The sequence below is a fragment of the Chelonia mydas genome, chromosome 2 (assembly GCF_015237465.2).
Source record: "Chelonia mydas isolate rCheMyd1 chromosome 2, rCheMyd1.pri.v2, whole genome shotgun sequence".
NCBI lineage: Eukaryota > Metazoa > Chordata > Testudines > Cheloniidae > Chelonia > Chelonia mydas.
Window position 1 is genome coordinate 162,328,012 of NC_057850.1, and position 23,621 is coordinate 162,351,632.

At 40.4% G+C, this 23,621-nt stretch overlaps 1 protein-coding gene across 1 annotated transcript in view; it reads right to left on the reverse strand.

Moving 5' to 3' along the window:
• ABCA13 (ATP binding cassette subfamily A member 13) overlaps positions 1 to 23,621 on the reverse strand; it is a 294,371-nt gene that overhangs the window by 74,725 nt on the left and 196,025 nt on the right. Inside the window, exons 48-49 of the mRNA XM_043540473.1 lie at positions 19,042 to 19,150; positions 20 to 74 (exon numbers count right to left, since the gene is read on the reverse strand). Coding sequence (XP_043396408.1) covers positions 20 to 74; positions 19,042 to 19,150 — 164 coding nt within the window. The remainder of the gene's footprint in view (positions 1 to 19; positions 75 to 19,041; positions 19,151 to 23,621) is intronic.

The window sequence follows — 23,621 nt, forward strand, 5'->3', positions numbered from 1 at the left end:
TTATATACAGCTTACTTACATTTTGTCCTCATCTAGCAAGGCTCCTCCATATGGATGGCTATAGAGCGTGATTCCTATGAAGGGAAATTAAAAAAAATCCCACATCAATGCTACAAGCTCTAGAATTAACAGACCCTGAAATTTGTATTAAAATCATTATCTTGGGGGGGAGAAAGAGATACTTATAAAATGTGTCAAAGTTCCTTTGTGATTTTCAGGTTCCAAAGTTGTTTCAGAACTTGTTTTGTGAACAGAGTGCAGAGGTGGCAGAGTTTATGATAATGAGCGATAGAAGAAGAAAGAGCAACAGAGGGGAATAGAGAATGATGCAAAATGAAAAGGGAGAGGAAACAAAAGAAAGATTACTTTATTTTGAATATTATCACTTTCGTATGTAGGCATTACTTAATAGCTCAAAAGTGCCATTAACATGGAGGATTGGTGTTAGCAGCTCCATAGTTAAGTGTCCAACTGTGCAAACTGACCATATGCTGTGAAATTCTGAGCCAATCTGTGATCCAGACAATGGAATTGATGACGCTCAGGACTCAAGTGTTGACATCTTGCAGGATCAGGGATTAAGGCTACAAATTGGCCCTTTTATTTCTGAATTCCAATTATACAAGGATGTTATATTTGGCAAATATATCATACAACGACCTAATATTACTAACTAATGACGGATGGAGTTTACTTCTCTGTACGGGTTTGATCCTGAAAGGCGTTTGAGAGACATTGTCAAATTAGAGATTATCCTCTTTAGAAACATTGTTGATTTCACAGAAGTTACGTATGGGTGAAAATGTAGACCAGTATCCTACATTAACCTTTATCTGATTGTATTATTTTTATTTTTTTAGTATTTTATTTTTTAAAATCACCTATTTTTCAATGTTTATGTCAAAAACTGAAGGCAGCTTTCAGTGTCAGACAATTCTCATTCTGCTCTTTTTGTTGAAGTGGGAGTGGGGGTATTTTCCTCTTGGAGGAAATCCACATTTTGCTCAGGATGAGAGTTTTATTATTTTCATGCACAATTTAAAAAAAGCTTCCACATCAGCTATTAATTGGACTTGCTGTCTTTACATTTATATAATAATTATATTATTATATAAACATAATAAATCCACTTCTCTGTTCTACAAGGCAATAATCTGATTCCTCAGTGGCTGAATTTGAGACTGAAGGAACTGGGTTATTGCCAAGGAAAACAGAGGCACTCTGATGTAATAAAATATAATGATATCGTTAAATAATAATAATAGTTTTAGTTATTTTATTTGTCCATTTTCTGGGATGTTCACAAACGGAGATGTTGCATCCTTCATTTATTTTATGTCTCCATATCCGTTGGCAGATGAGGCCATTTAGAAGAACACTCATGAAAGTTGATGATAACCTGGAGCTGGTCAATTTCATTCCCATTTCTCTCATCCATTCACAGACTCTTGTCATTGGCCTTAGATACTAACCTGTTTCCCCACCCTCCTAACTCCTGATATATCCCTTACCCTGCAGAAGCCCCCTCCAAATCTAGGGATCACTCACAACAGTGAAAAAGGGGATCTCCTGCTCTGTCCTGCTGAATATCTTCTAAGTACTCAGCCACCTTATAGCACTCTGTCTTTTCTGACCTGCCCTGACATTTCACTCCTCTGCAGTACCTGCCCCTTCATGTCTCTCAGTATTAGGATAAAAATGAAACCAAGAGCAAGGGAAGCAGGGTAAATAGTACAAACAGATTAGGGAGGAGAGGTAGCTGTCGGCTAGAGGGAAACCAGACAAGCTGCAGTCAGCCCCTTCAAACCAGCCCCTTCTTTTGTCTACAGGTTGTCCCTCCTCCTTGGTTCAGAACCCACTGCTGCCCTCCCCAGGACTGTTCAGCACTGGCCAGTCCTGATGGGTTAACACCATTCAGGGTTTGCCAGTGTCATACGGATTCATGTCAGCTCTCTTGCATTTGGATTGGGGAAGTGAGTCCAATTGTGTTATATATCATTAGTGGGTTTGTTTCACATAAAAGAGATAATGGGGATATTCTATGGTAATTTTTGTACTTTATGTATTCTCTTTTCATGATTAGTTATGAAGGTTGTTACTGAAATCTAAATGGAATGATTGATATTTTACCAGTGTTTAAATCACACCTGTGGGTTTTCTATGAACCTGATTTCTTTTGTAGAAAATGGTTCTGTGGCTGAAGTACCAAAATAAAAGAAAATGAAAGGCTTGAAAATGTAAGATTTCCTATTAAAAAGTAAAATGCTTGATTTGGTTGGCTGAGAATATTGCTAGTATGATATGTTTGTGTTGGCTTTTGCATACAGCCAGGTTGTAGAAAACTAGTAAATAATAAAGTCATTACACTTCAGGGTTGAGAATTTACTAGGGTCTGGGACGGTGGCTCTGCTGAGTTGGCGGAGAAGTGAGAGATCTGTAAAAAGAAAGCATGGTCAGATCTGTAGCCCTTTGATCTCTAAGCTCTCCCTGGCACGGACAACACCATTTGAAGATTCCTCGTTGCTGGCTGAATCAACAGGTGCCTGGTTGGGGCAGGTTTAAAAGCAGTTTGGCACCACTCTGATGGCACAATCAACCTCATCCAACGTTAGGATCTGCCCCTTTGTTTTAACAAGGAGAGAAATGTTCTTTCCAAAACCCAATCCTCCTCAGAGCCCTGCAGGATGCCAGTTATATGAACTGACCACAACTGTTTAGGGTCCAACTGCATGCCCAAGATAAACCTAAACGTTATTCTGATAATAGGCACAATCAGCCCCTACATTATTGTCCTATCCCCTGAATGCCTTTGTTCCTCAGCTTCAAGCCAATAACAATTAAAACAGGTATCAGGGTTCCCTCCCCACTCTGAACTCTCAGGTACAGATGTAGGGACCTGCATGAAAGACCCCCAAAGTTTATTTCTACCAGCTTAGGTTAAAACTTCCCCAAGGCACAAACTCTTTGCCCTTGGAGGGTATGCTGCCACCACCAAGTGATTAACAAATAATCAGGGAAAGGACCACTTGGAGTTCCTATTCCCCCAAAATATCCTCCCAAGCCCTTACACCACCTTTCCTGGGGAGGCTTGAGAATAATATCCTAACTCTTTAGTTAGTGATAACAGAGCCAAACCCCTGGATCTTAGGACAATAGAGAAATCAGTCAGGCTCTTAAAAGAAACAGAACTTCATTAGAAAGAAAAAAGGTAAAAGAAGCACCTCTGTAAAATTAGAAGGGAAGCTAATCTCACAGGGCAATCAGATTTAAAACACAGAGGATTTCCCTCTGGGCAAAAACTTTAACGTTACAAAAAGAAAACCAGGAATACACCTTCCTCTCAGCACAGAGAAAATCACAAGCCAAAACAGAAGTAAACTAACGCATTTCCTTGCTAGTACTTACTAATTCTAATGGAGTTGGATTGCTTGCTTTCTTGATCTCTCTCTAGTAAGCACACAGAACAAACAGACAAAACCTCCCCCCCCACCTCGCCCCAGATTTGAAAGTATTTTGTCCCCTTATTGGTCCTTTTGGTCAGGTGCCAGCCAGGTTACCTGAGCTTCTTAACCCTTCACAGGTAAAAGTATTTTGTGCCTCTGGCCAGGGGGGATTTTATAGTACTGTATACAGGAAGGTTGTTACCCTTCCCTTTAGATTTATGACAACAGGATATCAATGGAAAGTCATCTTGCAATCAAAACTTGAACAGCGGAAGTTTAAACCAAGTATAATTCTGAGACTACTAAACACTCAAAGTTGCACATCCCTGGCCAAAGCTTGTTATTAAAAGAAGAATCAAAACAATAATGTTTTGATTCATCACCAACAGACATGTGTGCTGTTTGTGGGAGGTTTTTCTGTCATTTGTCCAGAAGGGCTGTGGCATAAATATAAAGGGAAAGGTAACAACCTTCCTGTATACAGTACTATAAAATCCCTCCTGGCCAGAGACACAAAATCCTTTTACCCGTAAAGGGTTAAGAAGTTCAGGTAACCTGGCTGGCACCTGACCAAAAGGACCAATAAGGCGACAAGATACTTTCAAATCTGAGGGTGCGGTAAGGTTTTGGTCTGTCTGTTCTGAGTGCTTGCCGGACACAGATCAAGGAAGCAAACAATCCAACTCCATTAGAATCAGTAAGTTCTAGCAAGGGAATGCGTTAGCTTGTTTTTGTTTTGGCTTGTGATTTTCTCTGTGTTAAGAGGAAGGTGTATTCCTGGTTTTTCTTTTTGTAACTTTAACGTTTGGCCCATAGGGAAATCCTCTGTGTTTCTGAATCTTTTTTTACCCTGTAAAGTTATTTTCCATTCTGATTTTACAGAGGTGATTTTTACTTTTTTTTTTTTTAAATAAAATCCTTCTTTTAAGAACCTGACTGATTTTTCTATTGTCCAAGACCCAGGGGTTTGGGTCTGTGATCACTTTGTAATCCATTGGTTAGGATATTATTCTCAAGCCTCCCTAGGAAACAGGGTGTAAGAAGCTTGGGGGGATACTTTGGGGGAATAGGAACTCCAAGTGGTCCTTTCCCTGTTTCTTTGTTAAATCACTTGGTGGTGGCAGTGTACCGTCCAGTTGCAAAGAGTTTGTGCCTTGGGGAAGTTTTAACCTAAGCTGGTAGAAATAAGCTTAGGGGGTCTTTCATGCAGGTTCCCACATCTGTACCCTAGAGTTCAGAGTGGGGAGGGAACCCTGACAGGCTGTGTAAAGCTTTACATTTTTTTTTTAATTTTATGCTATTAATGTTTTTAAAAGCAATAGTTGTAATTTGTCTGAAGCAGAAACAGGCATATCAGAGACATTTTAGCAAAACTTTCTTTACAACAACCTTTCCTTTACTTAAAAAGGAGTGCAGGAGCTTATTCCTCAGAAAAGTTTTTCAAACTTTTACACAGATGGATGTATATTACAACTGAGATTGTATTTACTCCTTTCATTTGGAATCCTGGGGGACACAGATAAATCTCCTACTGGATTAGAAATGGGTAAACCATTTGGATAAAATAAGAATTGAACTAAACCGTCACCAAAAACTCAAGCTGAACCCAGCCTACTTAGACATTTGAAAAATGTCTGTTAAATTTGCCAGAAGCTGGGAATGAGCAACAGAGGATGGATCACTTGATGACTACCTGTTCTGTTCATTCCCCCTGGGGCATCTGGCATTGGTCACTGTCAGAAGACAGGATACTGGGCTAGATGGACCTTTGGTCTGACCCAGTATGGCAGTTCTTATGTATGTATGTTCTTTCAGTACCCCCATAAGCTCATTTTTCATGGATACCTTCGTCTGAGCTTTCTGTTTCTAACCAATGCCATTTATACCAGTGGCAAAACTTCCATAGACTTCAAAGACACAAAAAGCAGCAGGTTCCAAAGAGAAGAAAACCTGTGACCTCACCCCTTGATTTTAGAGTCCTAGAAATCTGTTTTTTATTTTTTTTAAGGTTAGTGTCTAATTCTTCTCCTTGAAAAGCTAAGATCTGATCCTGCAGAGTGCTTAAGCACATGCATGAGTTTAAGCATGTGAATAATCCCATTGAATTCAATGGAACTACTCATGTGCTTAAAATTAAGCATGTACTTAAGTGCTCTGCAGGATCAGGACACGAGACTGTAAACGGATGTATACTGATTGCTAGGGTAGAAAGTTTACCACTGACAGACTTCAGAAGTCACAAATTATTCATGGTATCCTTGAAGACATGTGGGACTGGCCTTTGGTTACAATAGAATTTGCTAAAATGGATCCTCCATTCTGGAGGGAACATGAGACCAATTCGCAGCTGTTGGAGGTGGTGCTGTCAGCACTGCCTTTAATAACACTACAGCTACTGCAGGTTCCCTTTCCGCTGCTGGCCAGCTCTCTGCAAGTAGCCGATTCCTCTATTGAGCAGCTAGTGTGGCCTGTGGCCTCAATAAGGAATAACTCAGTACTGTGAGAGGCTAAATGGTCCAATGGACCAAGCACAGATCTGAAAGCAAGAGACTCCTACTTTCCCAACTACGATTTGACAATGACTCTGAGTGTGATTTTAATCAAGTCTATACAGACAAAATTTTCAACAATGCCCATTAATTTTGGGTACCTAGGCCTGATCTTTGGAATTGCTTAATACTGACAACTCCAAATTACGTCAATGGGAGCTGAGAGTTCTCGGTACCTCTGAAAATCAGTCCTCAGGTGTCTCAAATTGGGCACCCAAAATTTGTGGACACTTCTGAAAATGAAGACCTTATATTCTGTCTGAATTTCCCCAACTGTAACATGAGGACAATATTTCCTTCTCAGAGGGATTATGATAATTAAATTATATTTAAATTCACCAGAATGCCCACAAAATCCTAGTGGTACCAAGACCCACTCACTCAGTTTATTCAAATAATTGTCCCTTAAAATGTTTTCTGTATTTTGGATATAGGTCTGGATGGGTGGGCTCTACTTCTCCTGCAGCTGGAAGCAAGTTATAGCATGAATACTACCCATTCCACTTCTTATTTAAAAGGAGGTAGCTAAAGAATCACTTTGCTTATCTTCCCCACAAATCCAAGATTGACCCTGGGCACAGGAGTCACTCATCTTTTGAGGGAGGAGAGGCAAAAACTGATTTTGAAGATCTACCCTGTAGAGAACTTGGAAGATAGCTGTATTATTTGTATGACTATTGTGTATGCCTCAATTTACCTGCTCATTTTTATGATACTGGATACATGGTCTCAAAGAGTTAACCTTGGCTGGTGCTCTCAACAGAGTGGGGCTGGAAAATGGACAATGACATCAGATAAACCTTAATGCCTGGTTCTCAAAAAGATAACTGAGGCGCCAATTCCTTTGAAGTCTCACTTTTGCTAGGCTCTGGCTAGCGAAGCTATTGATAGGGGAAGACACTGGCAGGAAAGCAGAGGTGAAGATCTTTGGTTCTGATAAATGTAGCCCTGAAAAAACATTGGGGGCGAGGAGAGTGAAGACTCTCTGAGAGACTGCTAGAGATCCTCTCTGTCATCCCAGCTCCCTGAATGGATGCATGGGACAAATGGGACCTACCTAAACTTGTAAGGAGAGAGTGAGGGGGTAAGGCAAGATCGATTCAGGTAGATTGTTTATTGTCTAAAGATCTGTTTCTCTGAATGCCTTGATTCTGAACAAACAATTATTTGCTTGATGAAACCTGCTTGGTCACTGTAATTACCAATTGATAGAGGTCCTGAAGAGGAGTACCTGGTATAGGGGTCAAATCCAATCAGACCTGCTGAGGCATTCACAGTTGATAACCAGGATAGCTGCAGCTCAGCACTTGGTCTCAGAGAGGCAGCTGTGGGGTCCCACCCTCAGATGTGAAAGTAGTGAGACCTATCACCTGGGTGGGAGATGCACTCCAAGATGCCACACAGGGGTCTGAGATGCAGCTAGCCTGGTAACTGTTACATCCCAAAAGTGCTAAGGCTTGCTCCACAGAGCTAGAGCCAGACTCTCAGCTGGTGTAAATTTGCATAGTTGTGCCAACTTATACCTGCTGAAAACCTGACCAACAGATTATACAGAGGAAAATCATCCACACTTACAATAATTTTCTGAACCAAATCAAACAATATGAAATTAGTGAAACATGCAAAACAGTACTAGAGAGGAAATGGCATCAAACATTTTACTGCAAAAGGACAAAAGTTCTTCAGTGACAATCTCAACACACTCAAAAATACTTTCCCTTCTGAATGCACAAAGGCCTGTATTTATTGAATGCAGCAAGCAAGCCAGAGAAAACACTAACAAAAGTGTAAAATGACTAAGCCACTACTAGACAAGGATCAGCAGAGGCTAAGTTAGGTCCCATACAAGGAATTAGATCATAAGATCATACAATACACACAGATAAAAGAAAATGGGACAACTGCCAGGTAACAAAAATCTGTGGGGAATAAGATGTGCCTTAGACAGTTGCATTACACAAAATTTACTGAAAAAGCAAACTAGTGAAAGAGCTACCCTTTACTCGTTAAGTCGTAGTACTGAAAATAAAATGTGCAATTCACAACGAAGGACATAGTTACAAAATGTAACCAAGCCTCCTTAAAAATAGAACTACTGGAGTAACTACCTTCTATTTCCAAAGTGTCCATAAGCAGAATGCAGATTAAAAAAGAAACAGATTTTTTTTTTAAATGAACACAAATAATTGGAGTTGAATCTCTGGTCTTCGTCAATTGTCTTTACACAATATCCATCATTGTCATACTTAGTTCAGAGCAGTGCTGCAAGTTCCTCTCTTTCCAGAGTACTAAATATTGTTCTTAATTAGTAATTTGTTGGGAAAAAAAGTTCCATATAATCTAAATTGAAAAAGAAAAAATAGAGCTAAAAAATGTCATACTATATTAAAATTAGCAAATGCAGTTTGGTATATCAATAAATATTTCATGTATTTCTTTAAAATAAAATGTTACTTTTCTAATTTACCAACTCCTAAAATTCTCATGTCTAATCACCAGGGCCCTCTTACTTTACATATATATTTGTCCTGACACAGCTGTTAGTGGGAGATGGAATGTACATATTGGTTGCTTTCTTGCCTTTATGTGCCTTTTTTATTGTGTAGACTTGCTATGATGGCTTTTGTTAAACTGAAAACCAAGCACATAATTTTTAAGATCGTAAAGCCCTTTCTTCAAGTTTGAGTCATAACTCAAATCAAGGAATGTAAATGATTGATAAAATAAGGAGGTTCAAAATAATAAAGCCTCTGTTTAATGGATATGTGTCGTGTTTTATTTGGGGATTTTTATGGAATGTACTTGGAAGACTTGAATGAACAGTCTTTAGGGCAAGTTTTACGAAATTGGTATTCACCAGGGAAAACATGTCATGCCACATTGACTAAAGTGATTGATTCACCTCTAGTCCTTTCTGCTTCTTTTCATAAATTTCTTAATTTAAAATGGATTGTTTCACACCTGAAGAATACCACTCTACCCCGTTGATTTACTGCACCAGAATTTTTCCAGTGGCTCCAAAATATCTTCCTTAGAAACTTCAGTGTCTGTCAAGACCACAGACTGATCTCCAATAAAAAGTGTCTTTTGAATAGAAGTATTCACATTTTTTACAGTGAGCATTTAGGGCAGGGTTTTTTAAAGCATATAAGTAACTTTGGCACACAAGTAACATTGAAGTCAATGAGACTTGCACTCCCAAGTCATTTAGTTGTTTCTGAAAATGCCAACCTAAGGCTCTAATTCTGCAAGCTCATGTCAATATCCACTGAAGTCAATGGGACTGTATATGGGCACAGGATTTTGCCTACATAGAACCGATACCAGGACTGGACCTCTATGAGAAAACATCATGTAACTAATCCCTGAGACCATACTTCAGCATCTTCTTACAGCATTGTAACTTCTAAAACTAATTGCAGGTTTCTGCTGTTACTGATCCACAAGTATCTCCGCCCAAACTTGGCTAATGGCAGTGGCTATCAACAAAGTGAGAAAGGCCTGGCCACTAATCAGACGGATGAGAAAGAAATGTGATGTTTCTGCTGTGCTGCAAAGCAAACCTCTTTTCTATGGGTCCGATGCAATGCCCACTGTAGTCAATAGACAGACTAGCTCTATGGCCCCCATCCTCTAAATAAGAATCTTCGAACATGGACTCTGATACCCATGCAGATTCCAGTGGATCAGGATCTTTGGGTCCCAGTCACAGAGGTAACTGAATTGAATATTAGGAAAACTGAACACCATGAAGGTTAGTCTTATTGAGATACAGTAACTTGAGAATGGGAACCACTACTTTATTGTTGAGATACCAGTTCTGAGAAAAAACAACATTGTTTTCTTAGTTTATTTTTAGAAATTTTTTGAAATTTCCTTTGCTTCCTTCCCTCTGGGGCTTTTTCTGTACAGATACATTTTTTGAGGAAAATGTTCTTTATATCTGGTATCTATTCTTCAGTGAAAGACTGTAAAGTTTATATAGTTTCGGAACAAAAAGGGAATTTAGTCATTTTTACTAGCCCTGGTAGCCTCAATGCTGATAGGGAACAGGTGTGATGCTATGATAGTTTTGTCTCTTGCTTTCTTTTCGTTTGCTTTGCTAAATGGACTGTATTGTCAAAAGTGTATGGTGGGAGATGCAGTGTTTCTGGAGAGTACCTCCCCTAGAAAGCAGCATCAGGAATTCCTGAACTATCTGCCAATACTTGTTACTATTAGGTTAGTTGTTTCCTACAATCAGGAAAATCATGCTCCCTTGGCTAACAATACTTGTATATTATGAGGCTGCTTTCCTGAAATGAAGAGGCGGGGGGGGGGGGGGGGGCATCAAACTTCATTATATAACAGAATTTGAAATTCTTTCAGCAAACAATTGATGAGAGAGACTGAATGGATCAGAAATTGGTAAGGCACAGAATCGTTCACCTCTAGGCCCATGTCACAGGGTGCCTGCCCCTTTTAGGGGTGATGCATCTAGCCCGATCAATAATACAGTTAGCTCGCCTCCCCAGGAAGGAGCAGAAAATAAGCACAGTCACATGACAGGCACGTCATGTGGCTAAAAAAATAACCAACCCAGTTCTTCTGGGGTGAAGATAAAAACAGAAGCCTCTGCAACATTAAAGGGGTAGAGAGAGGGCAGACAGCCTGGAGAGGAGCATGGCAGGGGGAATTGGAAGCCTGGGGAGGACAGATTTGGGCCTGAAGGTTCAAAGGAGACCAGATTGTTTAAAGACCTCAAGAAGGGGGAATGTCACTTTGAGTACTCTCGGCTTTGAATTAATTACTGAGCTCAGGGTAACTGCAATACCACATGGTGCCAAGAGGGAGCATGGTTGGGGTCAGCACCCTGTCAGCCCACTAGCTCAAAACTGATCTAGGACTACTAGTAAGTGAGAGAATGCTGTGTCCGTTTCAGAATTCAGTAGACTATGCTGTATGAACTGGAAGACTCAGTACTGTTCCAAGGGTACGCATCATAACACCTGATATGACATTTAGCTCTAACTGAAATCCTGGCCAGCAAGCTTAGGAAAAACCAATGAGTGGAAATAAAGACCGGCCCCTCTTCTGCCTGTGAATGACTCCCTCACATTGAGAAGTGGTTCCTCCAGGTCAGGGCTGAGACACACTGGCTGTCCAATGTACTACTGTCAGTGTTACAACTGTTCTGCACATACTGGGAACTTCAGTTTCTCCTCCTATCAATATAGTGCTGCACCTTTCAGAGATACTTAATTCACATAAGAACAAACTGCCTAAGGAGGTTGTGGAAGGTCCTTTGCTGGAGGTTTTCAGAAGGAGACTCAATAGCCAGCTGTCTTGGATGGTTTAAACCCAACGAATCCTGCATCTTGGCAGGGGGTTAGACTAGATGACCTTTGTGGTCCCTTTTAACCCTGTGGTTCTATGACAAATCCTGGCCATTTCCATGAGAGCATGGACAGTTGCTCCTGCTAGGAACTAGTGTGATTCTACTCTGTAGGAGGGCTGTACTCAGAGAGTCCGCACAACTGCAGAGCTCAAGCTCTACTGGGATCCTAATGTGCTGTCACACAGCAGGGACTGGGGGAGGGGCAGGACAGATGGTACCTCCCTCTGCAGATCGGCTAGATATTCTCTACCCCTGCATGAGTGGGGAAGGAGGTAAGGATATGAAGGGTTGAAGAGGCTATTTCAGCCCTGAGTTTGAAACAGCAGCCACAGAGCAGTTCCAGTATTACTCCATGGCTTGGAAGGGAGGAATATTTCCCTGTCCCCTTCCACAGCTCTGTGGTGGGACTAAGATTTGGGGCTTGAATCATTTTGTAATAAAAAGACACATTCTGAACTGGCTGATGACGACTGACAGCTGAGCTATTATAGAACAGCAGCTGCATAAGTAGAACACCAATACTTTACTTCCTGAATACAGATTTTTAAAATAATTTAAAATGTCTTTCACTATTTTAATAATAATACAGATCCATTTTTTTATACCAGCAAGAGCCACCTGGATTCCCAAAATCTTTCTTTTGTCATACTTCCAGCCTGATTGAAAGTTCTTGCCCTTCTATGTATACACAATACCCAGGGGCCAAACTGTGCCTTCCCACTTATGCAGCCTCATTTAGTTCAGTGTGTGGGTCAATGAGGGTAGAGCTGGGCCAAAGATGTTCAACTACAGCTGTTGTCATGTCTTATAATTAAAATTCTAGTAACAGAGTAACTATAACCGTAACAGTGCATTTGTGAACAGATCAATTCAATTAACAAAGAATCACAGTAACCTGTGTTCCTGATTAAATCTCCTGATGGAGATTATGGAGACTAATGGTATTATAAAGATAAAGCAAAGTACTGGAGCAAATTGCTGCACCAACATGGTTTTATGTTGTTGTTTTGTTGTGTTGTGTGTGTGTGTTTTTAACTCACTTTTATAATCAGTTCTCTAAATGAGACACAAGAACTGTGAAAAAGTGTGATTATAGCGTGGCAAGGAGAGGAGAAAGAGAGATGATTTCTGCAGTGAGAACATCACTGAAATAGTAACACACTGGGAATGAAGATAATTTCATTATGGATTCTTTTGCTGGTAATCCCATGGGTTGCCTCTGATCTTCTACATACAGAGAACATCCACAATCCTGTACATGTAATTCTTTTAAAAGAAAAGATATCCCAAAGCTGCAGAAATAAGTTCTCTATAAAGGTGGAATTGTAGTTATGGGCAAAGGTATTTGAATCAGGGAAACATACAGAACCTAATTCACTGTGGCTCTTAATAGACATTGGTTTAAAAGAAAAATTACCTTCGATATCACATTTACACATCTATCTTTCTGCAGATATTCTATATGGCATGAAACTAGATTGACTCCAATATAATCTACTCAATCATCATACATGTTTGGCCAAATCCTCTGCTCGAATAAATCAGCATAACTCTATTGACTTTAATGGCACTACACTGATTTATACCAGCTGAGGATCTGGCTCACCAAGGACCAGATTGGGTCCAGCCCTGCAAGGATGCACAAGAAACCTTCCCTCTTCTGAGCCTCTGTGCAGTGAGGGGTCTATTGCTAGTAAAGATGCTAGACTGAGAGGGAGAACAGTGAGAGGGTGATGGAGACCATGACACCACACTCTCCATCCTGGATAGCACAGCTAGCTCAAACAGGGGAAACACATGCTGTACACTTTCAAGGGTGTAGCAGTCTGCATGCTTCCACCCTGTTGCATGCCTGGCTGCTTTGGTGAGTTTCCATTGGGGACACCTGTCCCCCATCACCTCTCCTCTAACCGGCGGTTTACTGCCACTTTGGTCCAAAATGTGTAGCTTCACACTAAGCTCAGGAGGTTTCAAGAGCAGGTGACTTGGAATTGCAATTTCAAAACTGAGCATGAGTGTTTCTTTTGTTGACCATAAAGAGAGCCAGGTCCAACTTGAGTGATCGATCCTGCCTTCTTCCTGCGGGTGGTGTAAAGCACTATACTCTGTTGGCCAGCTCAATTCTTACACAATCCAGCTTCCCACTCTCCAGGCCTTAACATGTTGTCAGGTGTTACAAAGACTGCAGCTTTGTGGATGGAATTAGAAGGCCAATGATATGTAACACTTCACACTGCTGGAGGGGAAGTATAGCTTCAGTGCGTCTTCATGCTCATTTACTCTCTGTAAGCCAGCCAGGTCTGTCTCTTATGGCATTGATCCCTGAGAGAATACCTAAGTACAGAGGACCCCCCAAAAATGTGTCCCTCTGTGGCTGTAAATTCCCTGATGCCTTAGGCTAGCCTTTGATCTCATTGCTCTTTTCTTTACTGTAAGCGTTTGTCCAAGTAACATACCACTCAAGAGCCCTCATGATAGATACACCAATCATTAGGGTCTTAAAGTTGACCACACAGGTTCCACACAGGTTAGGATGTTCCCTCACTTTTGTAAATAGTTTATCTCAAAAATAATGACTCGGGAAATTAAAGGTTACAGAGAGAGTCATTTTCACTAAAGGAAGGAATCCAGCAGCCTTTTACGTGTCCTGCAGTAATGTACTTTATGTGTCTCATTCTGGTCTTCTGTCATACACCATGTTCAACTTTTGAGCATTGACAGCTTGAGAGGTATGGTCCATTACCTAGAAAAAATTTCCCCTGCTCTGTCTGTTGTGTAGTGCACTGTGTATTGTCTGCCTTGCCCAGCACCTCCCAACCCAAGGGTATCTACATTTCAGTAGTGCTGATATAAACAGCCTGTGAATCACTTTAGGATGAAAGGGTACATCTAGAGATGTAAAATATTACCTCCAAAATATTATTGACTGCACCAGCCCTAAGTTGCAGAGACTAGGAATTCTTTATTCATGAGAGTGTAAATGGCATTCCACTCCAGCCATTGATGGATTTTGTTTATAACAGGTTATCATAGGTTTTTACAGGTTCTTCTTTGGAGGGAATTTATATTTATGATGAGAATTTCTAAGAGCTCTTGCAAGGTGTTTGTATTTAATGAGACATTTCTATTTTACTGTGAATTACAACTTTTATTTTATGGAGCATTCCACAGGAGCAGCTCATTGATGATTGACATCTCCCCTCCCCCCCACTAACCAGACAAAGATAACAAGGTCCCTAGCACAGGGCTCTTAGTGAGATCCTGGTTTTAGGATTTAAGGCTGGGATTTCAAAGGAGCCTAAGGAGTTAGGCTGACCACTCCTACTGAAACTCAGTGGGCGTTGTCTGCCTAACTCTTTTAGGCTCCTTCAAAATATCTCAGCCCAAATAAATAACTGAGGACACAATATTGGGCTTACAATGAGCCCCCACTATGAGGCTTAAAACAGATAGACAAGCTACAACCCTAATTCAAGGATTACAACAGATGGCCACTACATACATAAACCCCAAATATTTCTGTGCTTACAGATTCCTGTTCTTTGAATAGTGACCTAGGAATGTGATCTGGCCACTGGATATCACCAGAGAATATGACAAGCACGCCTTCCTTCCTTCCTTTTTGTATTGTAAGCTTTCTTGGGCTGGGAATAAGCCTTCCTATTTGCTTGCACTCTGGAGGAGATGATATGATGGGATAGCCTAATTTTGGCAATTAATTAATTGATCTTCGACTATTAGCGGTAGATATGCCCAATGGCCTGTGATGGGATGGTAGATGGGGTGGGATCTGAGTTACTACAGAGAATTCTTTCCTGGGTGTCTGGCTGGTGAGTCTTGCCCACATGCTCAGGGTTTAGCTGATCGCCATATTTGGAGTCGGGAAGGAATTTTCCTCCAGGGCAGATTGGCAGAGGCCATGGGGGTTTTTCACCTTCTCTGCAGTGTGGGGCACGAGTCACTTGCTGGAGGATTCTCTGCACCTTGAAGTGTTTAAAACACGATTTGAGGACTTCAATAGCTCAGACATAAGTTAGGGGTTTGTTACAAGAGTGGGTGGGTGAGATTCTGTGGCCTGCATCATGCAGGACGTCAGACTAGATGATCATAATGGTCCCTTCTGACTTTAAAGTCTATGATTCTATGCTTAGCATATTTTGGGTGCTACTGTAATACAGCTAATAAGGAAACATATTGCCTCTTCACTTCCACGCCATAAATATTTTTAATCCTGTGTCTTTTCCTTGCCCCCTTTACTATTATTTAGCATCGTAAGTATATTATCTAATCCTGGGGATACAGCATGTATGAAATACAAGTTACAAAACAAAATATTATATGCATTGAAGTATGTGCCAAGCACTGCTCTAACACAGCACTATGAAGAAACCCAGCATATTTTCCTTTACTATTGAATTTCCCCCTCCCCACCACCAGTAAAATATTTTTTAATGCTTAACTTTTCATTTTCATGCTGCCCCACAGAATTTGTAACCCAACATGAGCATGGGTCAATACTACCAGTTTTTATGCCAACGGTGAAAGACAATCACATTTATTTCTCTTTTAACACCTGCAGCTTCTGGTGAAATGGATGGGTTAGCATGGGGGCAGTTGTCAGTGATGTTTGTTTGTTTTTAAACAGAAGAGGAAACAGATCTAGGTTCATTATAGGGCTACGGGTTGCTGTCCACAGAAATGCTGAAGACAGGCTATTTTCAGAGAGTGAAATATTCCTGAACTGCCATATCAGAATAGACCACTGATATATTAACTCTGGTATACTTTGACTTTGATTTTGGCCACCTGCTGCTCCATTACCATAAGACAGTGTTCTGCAACCTGTGGTCTGTAAACCCCTGGGGGTCCGTAGACTTATGTCAAAGATTTGCAGAGGGGTCCACACCTCCATTCAAAATTTTGTATAGGTCGACAAATGAAAAAAAAGGTTGTCCAAATCGCTGTCCAAGTATCTCCAAAAATTTCCATGTGAATCTGTAGATGCACTTGCTCATTAAAAACATCTACTCAAATCAAGTGCCTAAATATTAAAACTATGTGAAACTAACAAATTCCCACTTTGCAGTTGTTCCCACAATGAAATAATATTTGATATTTGTGAATCTAAACAGGGGAGAAATGTCAACATCTCTTCAAAGAATGTACCTTTTTGAGGTGCGGGAGGCCAGATTCCATTGCTATTGATACTGCGGGACAACATTCAAGAGGAAATCTCTGCTGGTCACTAAACCATTCCCACCCCCATTCACACACAAACTTAGTAAGGTCAAAGTCAAACTAATATTTTGGGATGACATAGCAGAAGTCAGCAAAGCCTTTTTATCAGGTGCAACCCATTAATCAAAACAAGGAACTGTAAAAGCTAAAAGAAAAGACCTCTCTAACTTAGTCCTCAGAACCTTATTGTAGAACCCTGGCATCCCATGAATTCTCTTCCTCAAATATTCTAGCAGCTCCTCTCCTGTGTGAGGAAAGGACGGGGGGAAGCCAGAATTAACCTCTTACCCATGAGCCATGTCACTCAGACCTATGCCAAAGAGGGGCTAATCCAGCTGGTTTTATGTGAGTGAACTGGATTACTCACAGAAGTAAGGCAAGTAGGATTTTATCAACCTATCCCAAGATTTGTTTCTGCACCACAATGCCTACACATCTCTGCTTGGCATTATAGGCAAAACTATGTTCTTTCATATTCTAGTGAGTCTTTTTCAGTAAAACAATATCTATTTTGTTGCCTTTGAAAGGTCCAATTATTCCCTTGACACGTAAAGAAAGAAATTCAACAGTATTATTCATCTTGACAGGAAAATGTTATCCTCTGAAAACAGAAAAAATGGCATTAATGCAAGAAAGGATACACATCTCAACAAGTTTTCTAAAAGCTTTTTCAGCAATATGCTAGAATATACCTTGCACTCTCCATAAACACGAGTCTCGAGATGAAATTATCCAAGGTAAACAAAAACATTAACAAATAGTCTACCATCCGGAAATTCAATAATCCCTAGTAACCTTTTGAACACCACTTCTAAAAATTACTTTCAATTTCTCTCTCCTATCTGAAAGCACACAATGTTTTTTTTTTCTACCTCAGAGTTGCATGTTTATTAAATCTATCCTTCCGGATGTCATCAAAACCCATTCCAGAGATGCGACAACAAAGCTGTACTTGTAAAAATGCTTTTTTCCGCCCACAAACAGCCTTATACCAAAAAATAATCACATGTCTTCTGTAGCATTAACCTCAAATTCCACAGAGTTTCTCTCCACCAAAATAAGAGAAAGCTGAAAGTTAATGGGAGTTGATAGCCTAATTGCCCTTTGTGCCTTTGAAAATCTCCACCGACTTTTATACATCTTGACCCCTTTCTCTTTCAAAGATGATCCTGTCCCTTTCTCCTCCATTGAGTCTCTACAGCATGATCAACCCATCCTTTTTGTGCCTGTGCCATAGACACACATTATGGTAATAAATACAGTGCTTTCCAGCTTATGAACTACCTGTAGGGATGTTTAACCAGGGTATACCACCAGGAGACTACAGAAACTGGGCCAGTTTAATGTAGTAGTCATTCAAAGACTCCACATATTTCCCATGAACCTTTTCTACTATGCATCCTCTCCTCATTTAAAAGAGCACAAAACTACCCCAATCCATTTGACTACCTTGCACTGACTTCTTCATCCATAGTTTGGAGAAAGTCTCCCAAATCTCACTGAGCACTTCTAGATCTATAGGCTAGAATGCCTAACACAATGGGGTCCCAATCCTGACTGGGATGTCTTCTGCTACCAGAATACAAACCATCACCCCTAACTAGACCTGGTCAAAACATTCCAACTAGCTCTACCTGCAACCATTGCAAAATATTCCTGATGAATAAAATAGGTAAAATGTAAACTTTTGTGGCTTTCGATAATCTACTTTTAATTTTCTCCAAGCCAAGCCAATTGTTCCTTTGCGAGGGACCTCATGAAAGAAAGAGAAAATAGAATCTGGGTAGAGATGGACCAAAGCTGCAAAATGCAGAACAGGATCCAGATTTCAGTGCCCCAAAAATTCAGGAATCTTTGGATCTGGTATTTCGATCTGGCCCATTATAAGGAAAGTGTCCATTTGGATTTCAAATAACCCGAAAGTCTGGTTTTCATTCAGATTGAGGAGATTTCATTCAGAACCTATCATTAAATATGCTGAGCATCACAATCTCTCTCTCTCTCTCTCTCTCTCTCTCTTTCTTTCTGGTTTAGCTTTGGACCCAACATGCAATGTCACTTTCAAAATGGTCTGATATTTGAAAATGCTTATGATTCAAAACAGAATAAATATTTTGAATTTTAAAACTTGTAATTAAATAATTCTGGAACACAGTAATTTTTGATTATTATAGTATATACATACATCAGTTCAACACCACATATAAGCTCTTAGTTACATTGTTATTTTATGGGACCCCCATCTTGTAACCTCCCTGAAAGTATGCACGTCTACTTCTTCCCTTCTGGGGGACTTTAAACATCTTCACATGTTTTCACACTGCTATTTAATTTGATTTCCATTTTTTTCTACTTCTTTTTCTTTTCTTTTTTTAAATCAGCATTTTTAGAAAGAGATGGACGCACATTTGAATAGAGATTTGAAAAATATTACCATACTGTCTCCAGTCCACAGAAGGAGGCAAATTCATCCACAGAATAAGATTGTTGAGTTGATTTAAGTAAGACGGCAGTGAATGGAAACCTTTCTGACTGTACCACACCTAAGAGAGAAAACAGAGATGTTAAATGAAAGGGGTCCTGAACCAGGACCCCAGATCCTAATACCCTGGAATTATGTAAGATTATAGGAGCTATGTGCCCCTCTGAGAAGCCACATGCATGGGATGGGCTGATCTAGATGGAACAGAATCAAATGAGCTGTAGAGGTCCTTTGGCTGAGTACAGTTGTTGCAAACCCTTTCCATTCCAGGGCTCTCCATTCAACTAGCAACAAAGGAAAGGGAAGAGAACTCATGGTTTAGTGGATCATCTAAACCAGCCCTGTCATAAACATACAGCTAAGGGTAGCCTAGAATTCCTCCTTACCTGTAAGGGGTTAAGAAGCTCAAATAACCTGGTTGGCACCTGACCAAAGGGACCAATGGGGAAAGAAGATACTTTCAAATCCGGGGGAGGGGGAGGCTTTGTGGTGTGTTCTCTGGGGAAAGCAGAGAAGCATCAGGTCAAAAGAACTCCTTCTCCTATAAACCATCCTGTACAAGTCTCTGATATTATAAAAACAGTAAGTAAATAAGGCAAGGCACGTTAGATTACCTTTTGTTTTCAACTTGTGAATTTTCTCTTTGCTAGAGGGAGGTTTATCCCATTTTTTGTAACTTTAAAGTTTTGCCTAGAGGGGAATCCTCTGTGTTTTGAATCTGATTACCCTATAAAGTAATTACCATCCTGATTTTACAGACGTGATTCTTTTACTTTTTCTTTAATTAAAATACTTCTTTTAAGAACCTGACTGATTTTTCCATTGTTCCAAGACCCAGGGGTTTGGGTCTTTGATCATTTTGTAACCAATTGTTTAGGATATTATTTTCAAGCCTCCCCAGGAAAGGGGGTGTAGGGGATTGGGGGGATTGCTGGGGCAAGAGGAACTCCAAATGGTCCTTTTCCCTGGCTCTTTGTTAAATGACTTGGTGGTGGCAGCGTTACTTAAACCCAAGGTACAAGGGAGAATTTGTGCCTGGGGAGTTTTTAACCTAAGCTGGTAAAAATAAGCTTTGGGGGTCTTTCATGCAGGTCCCCACATCTGTACCCTAGAATTCAGAGTGGGGAGGGAACCCTGACAAGCCCCTTACTTCATGCCAGGTCTAATATACATGAAACACATAACTCTCCTATTTGTGCTGAAAAGGGAACATTAATTGGTTTAATTTGAAACCCAGTGGGAGAATTTAGAAAACAATAAAACTTTGAGGAACTTTTTACTTTTGAGATTTGAAAATGAGATCTGCAAGCAACAGAAAAACACAACAATTGGCACTAAAATGTGCTCTGACCCTATGCTCAAGAAAAGAGGGGGGGTGGGAAAGGAGGACTCAAAGGCAGGGACTGCATGAAACTAATTAAGCTAGCCATTCCATATGGGGCATGGAGGAATGAGGCCAATAGCATAGAAAAGCATGAATACTGCCCTTAATGGGTGTTGTAACATGCTCCCCCTACCCCACCCAACCCCTGCCCAATGAGGATTTCTGGGAAGCAGTGTGCCCGAGCTTGGGCACAATACCTTCTTGAACAATGCAGCTCTACACTTCCCCAACAGAGTAATACCTTTATAGCACAACCCAACCCTTCTCCAAGGAACAGGTAGCACTCGTTTCTGTCCCATAGCCTGACCAATATGCCTCAGGCTTTAATGGAATTACCACTTCTTGAGGTGAGAAAACAGCATAATCTCCATGCCCTTTCAGCTGATACTACCAACAAAAGTGGTAATGAGTTCCATTTATAGTTGGGGTTGTTGGTGGATACCCGTCCTTAGGAACTCAGCTGACCCTCACCAACTCATTTCACATAGGCCACCAAACGGATACTAGATGGCAACAATTTTAACTTCTTTACACAAAGGGAATATTTATTTGTACAGATGAGAGAATCTTTATTTACAAAAAGGTCTCATTTCTGGAGGAAAAATAATTATCTCATTGCTCTAGAGTATAGCTAACTCTAGTGTGCAGCTACTGACTGTAAAGAATTATGAATTGGGGATTGTTTTGTGGCTCATCGGGTTCTTCTATGTTCCAGTCTGAGACCTGACAACTATTTAATCAGCAGGTGACCCCCTACTGGTTCAGAAAAAGAGCAAGCCCGGTACCTACTAAAAGTTCAGGAACAGTCTCCAAATATTTAACTTTCAGATCTCTGCACTTCCTGGTCACCTGTGCAACCATGTGCCAGAACAGAATCAATACTGAACTAGCAAGGGGAGCGAATGCCCCCACACATCATCCCATTTCTTCCTCTATCTATTCTGCTAAAATCCTCCCAAATAAGAATGTTTAACATATGTAATGGAACCCATTGCAATTATGCACATTGTAAAGACAAAAAGAAGCAATTACAAAAAACAATAATGCAAGATTCTGCTGACACATCCTCAGTTAATTGGAGGCAGGGGAGAGGTCTCAATAAGTATTCACAGAATATCCTAGTAAATTTCATAATGTAACCAAAATAATAAGGAATGCAAAAAAATGACAATATAGCATTGTCTTTAACAATACATTTAGAAGTCCTGCACAGTAATTAGAATCACAGCATCTTCAGAGCATTCACAGCATTGTTCATCCAAGAGTGCGATAAAATTATGTAACTGAGTCAGGCCATCAGGAAATAACCAAATTAAAGCAAAATATTTAATCATTTATAATCTGGCAAAAAGAAAAAAAGTCATTGATGTTATTATCTTCATCAGAGGATGCATCTGGTTCTTTTTCAAAAGCCTGAGCACAACTAATTTTGAACCAAGCAACCACAACATTGAAAAAGAGGTATTGGTATTTAGTTCCATCCAAAACAACATGCAGCTTTGCTAGACAAAACACTGCCATGTGAATAACATTTTTTAAGGTGAGGTGAAAGATGGGGGAGGAAACTGCTGATTAATCTTGGTTTTCTAATTGGGTCTGACATGCCAAACCTTGGAAAATCTCCCTTCTAGCACAGGACCAGTTTTAACTCTCAAAATTGGTAGAGCCTAATCACGGGTAGCAAGCATGATTGAGGGAATAGCGCATTAGAATGGGACTCAGGACAGCTGGGTCCAAGTCTTGTCTCTGTAACTTCCTCCTCCTATTTAATTTGTCTAACTGCGTCTGACTTTTTGTGTGACTATAGATTAATTTATTCACATACCTCAGTTCCCCATCTGTAAAAAGGAATACTATTAAGCTCTATAAGGTGCTCAGATATTATAGGGATAAGGACCATAAAAAATACTTAGATAGATGTGTGTTTATATATATGCATATATTCCTATATATGTATATTTCTACAAATATCACAGGGGGAGCAGTGGTTTGGAGGACAGCAGATATTTTGCCAAGGTTACTGTACATGTTCTCCCCTGACAGGGGTGGTCTCCACGTACAAGGAGAGTTAATATCCAGGAGAGTTCCTAAGAGTTCTGTGTCCCAACAATGCTCTTACCATCTATGCTTTTTTTTATGCCAAGTGTTCTTGAATGGTTATATTTTACTTGGTTCGTTAAAAGTTGTATCTCTCTCGCTCCCTCTTGAGTACCTATGAGTAAAATTCATCTGCAGTGGAATTCTACTGCCTTTGAGAAGAGCAGTTGGGTGTTCCTTAGATAAATGCTATCAAATTGTGAATTTACATAATTTTATCTTCCACTCATAGTCCGACAAATTTCTTCCACAGCGAGAAACATTTTTTTTTCCACGTTACAATTATATGGTGAATAGGCACAGGCTACTTTGGGATCTAATTGATTTCATATTGCCTCAGTTCCATGAACCTGTGACAACTTGGTAAGGTCAAACTAGAGAAAGAACTATCTGGGGGATGCCCCCTAAATTCGTAATTACAGACCACAACAAGAACCCAAACTTTCTTTAGGTTTGCTTAGGCTTTTCAGATGTTTTTGTACAATAGGTTATATACATGTCTGAATATGAATCTTAGCACTTATATAGCACTGTCAATGGGTCATCCGCCTCGCACGTGCCTCCTCATCACAACCCTGGAAGCAGCCTCTTGCCTCAGTTTCCCTCCTCAAGGGGCTTCTTAAATAAACTCCACACAGGATTTCACAAGTCCAATGACAATAGCCCTCCCTAGGGTCTGATTTTATTCACATGAAATTCACAAACAGAAAAAAGTCTTTCACCTCAGCCTTTAGCTGGCACAGTCTCTCCTTTCTGTCTAAGCAGCTGGAGAAGATGCAAGGCCTGACCTGCCTTCAGGCCTTCTCTCCAAATAGAAATCAAACTTCCAGACAGGCTTTCTATCCAGCCACACCCTTCCCAACTGGAGTCTCCCTTCCTCATATCAGGGACCACGACAGGAGACTCTCCCTTCTTGCTGCTTATTTCCCTTGGTTGTCTCTCCTTGAGTGTCCTCTTCTCCCTGAAGCTTCCTGCTGTTTTTATAGGGGAATCGCCCGACTCCTGCTCAGGTGTGCCTCCTTAGTAACTAGAGTTAGCTGGCCCCAGCCCT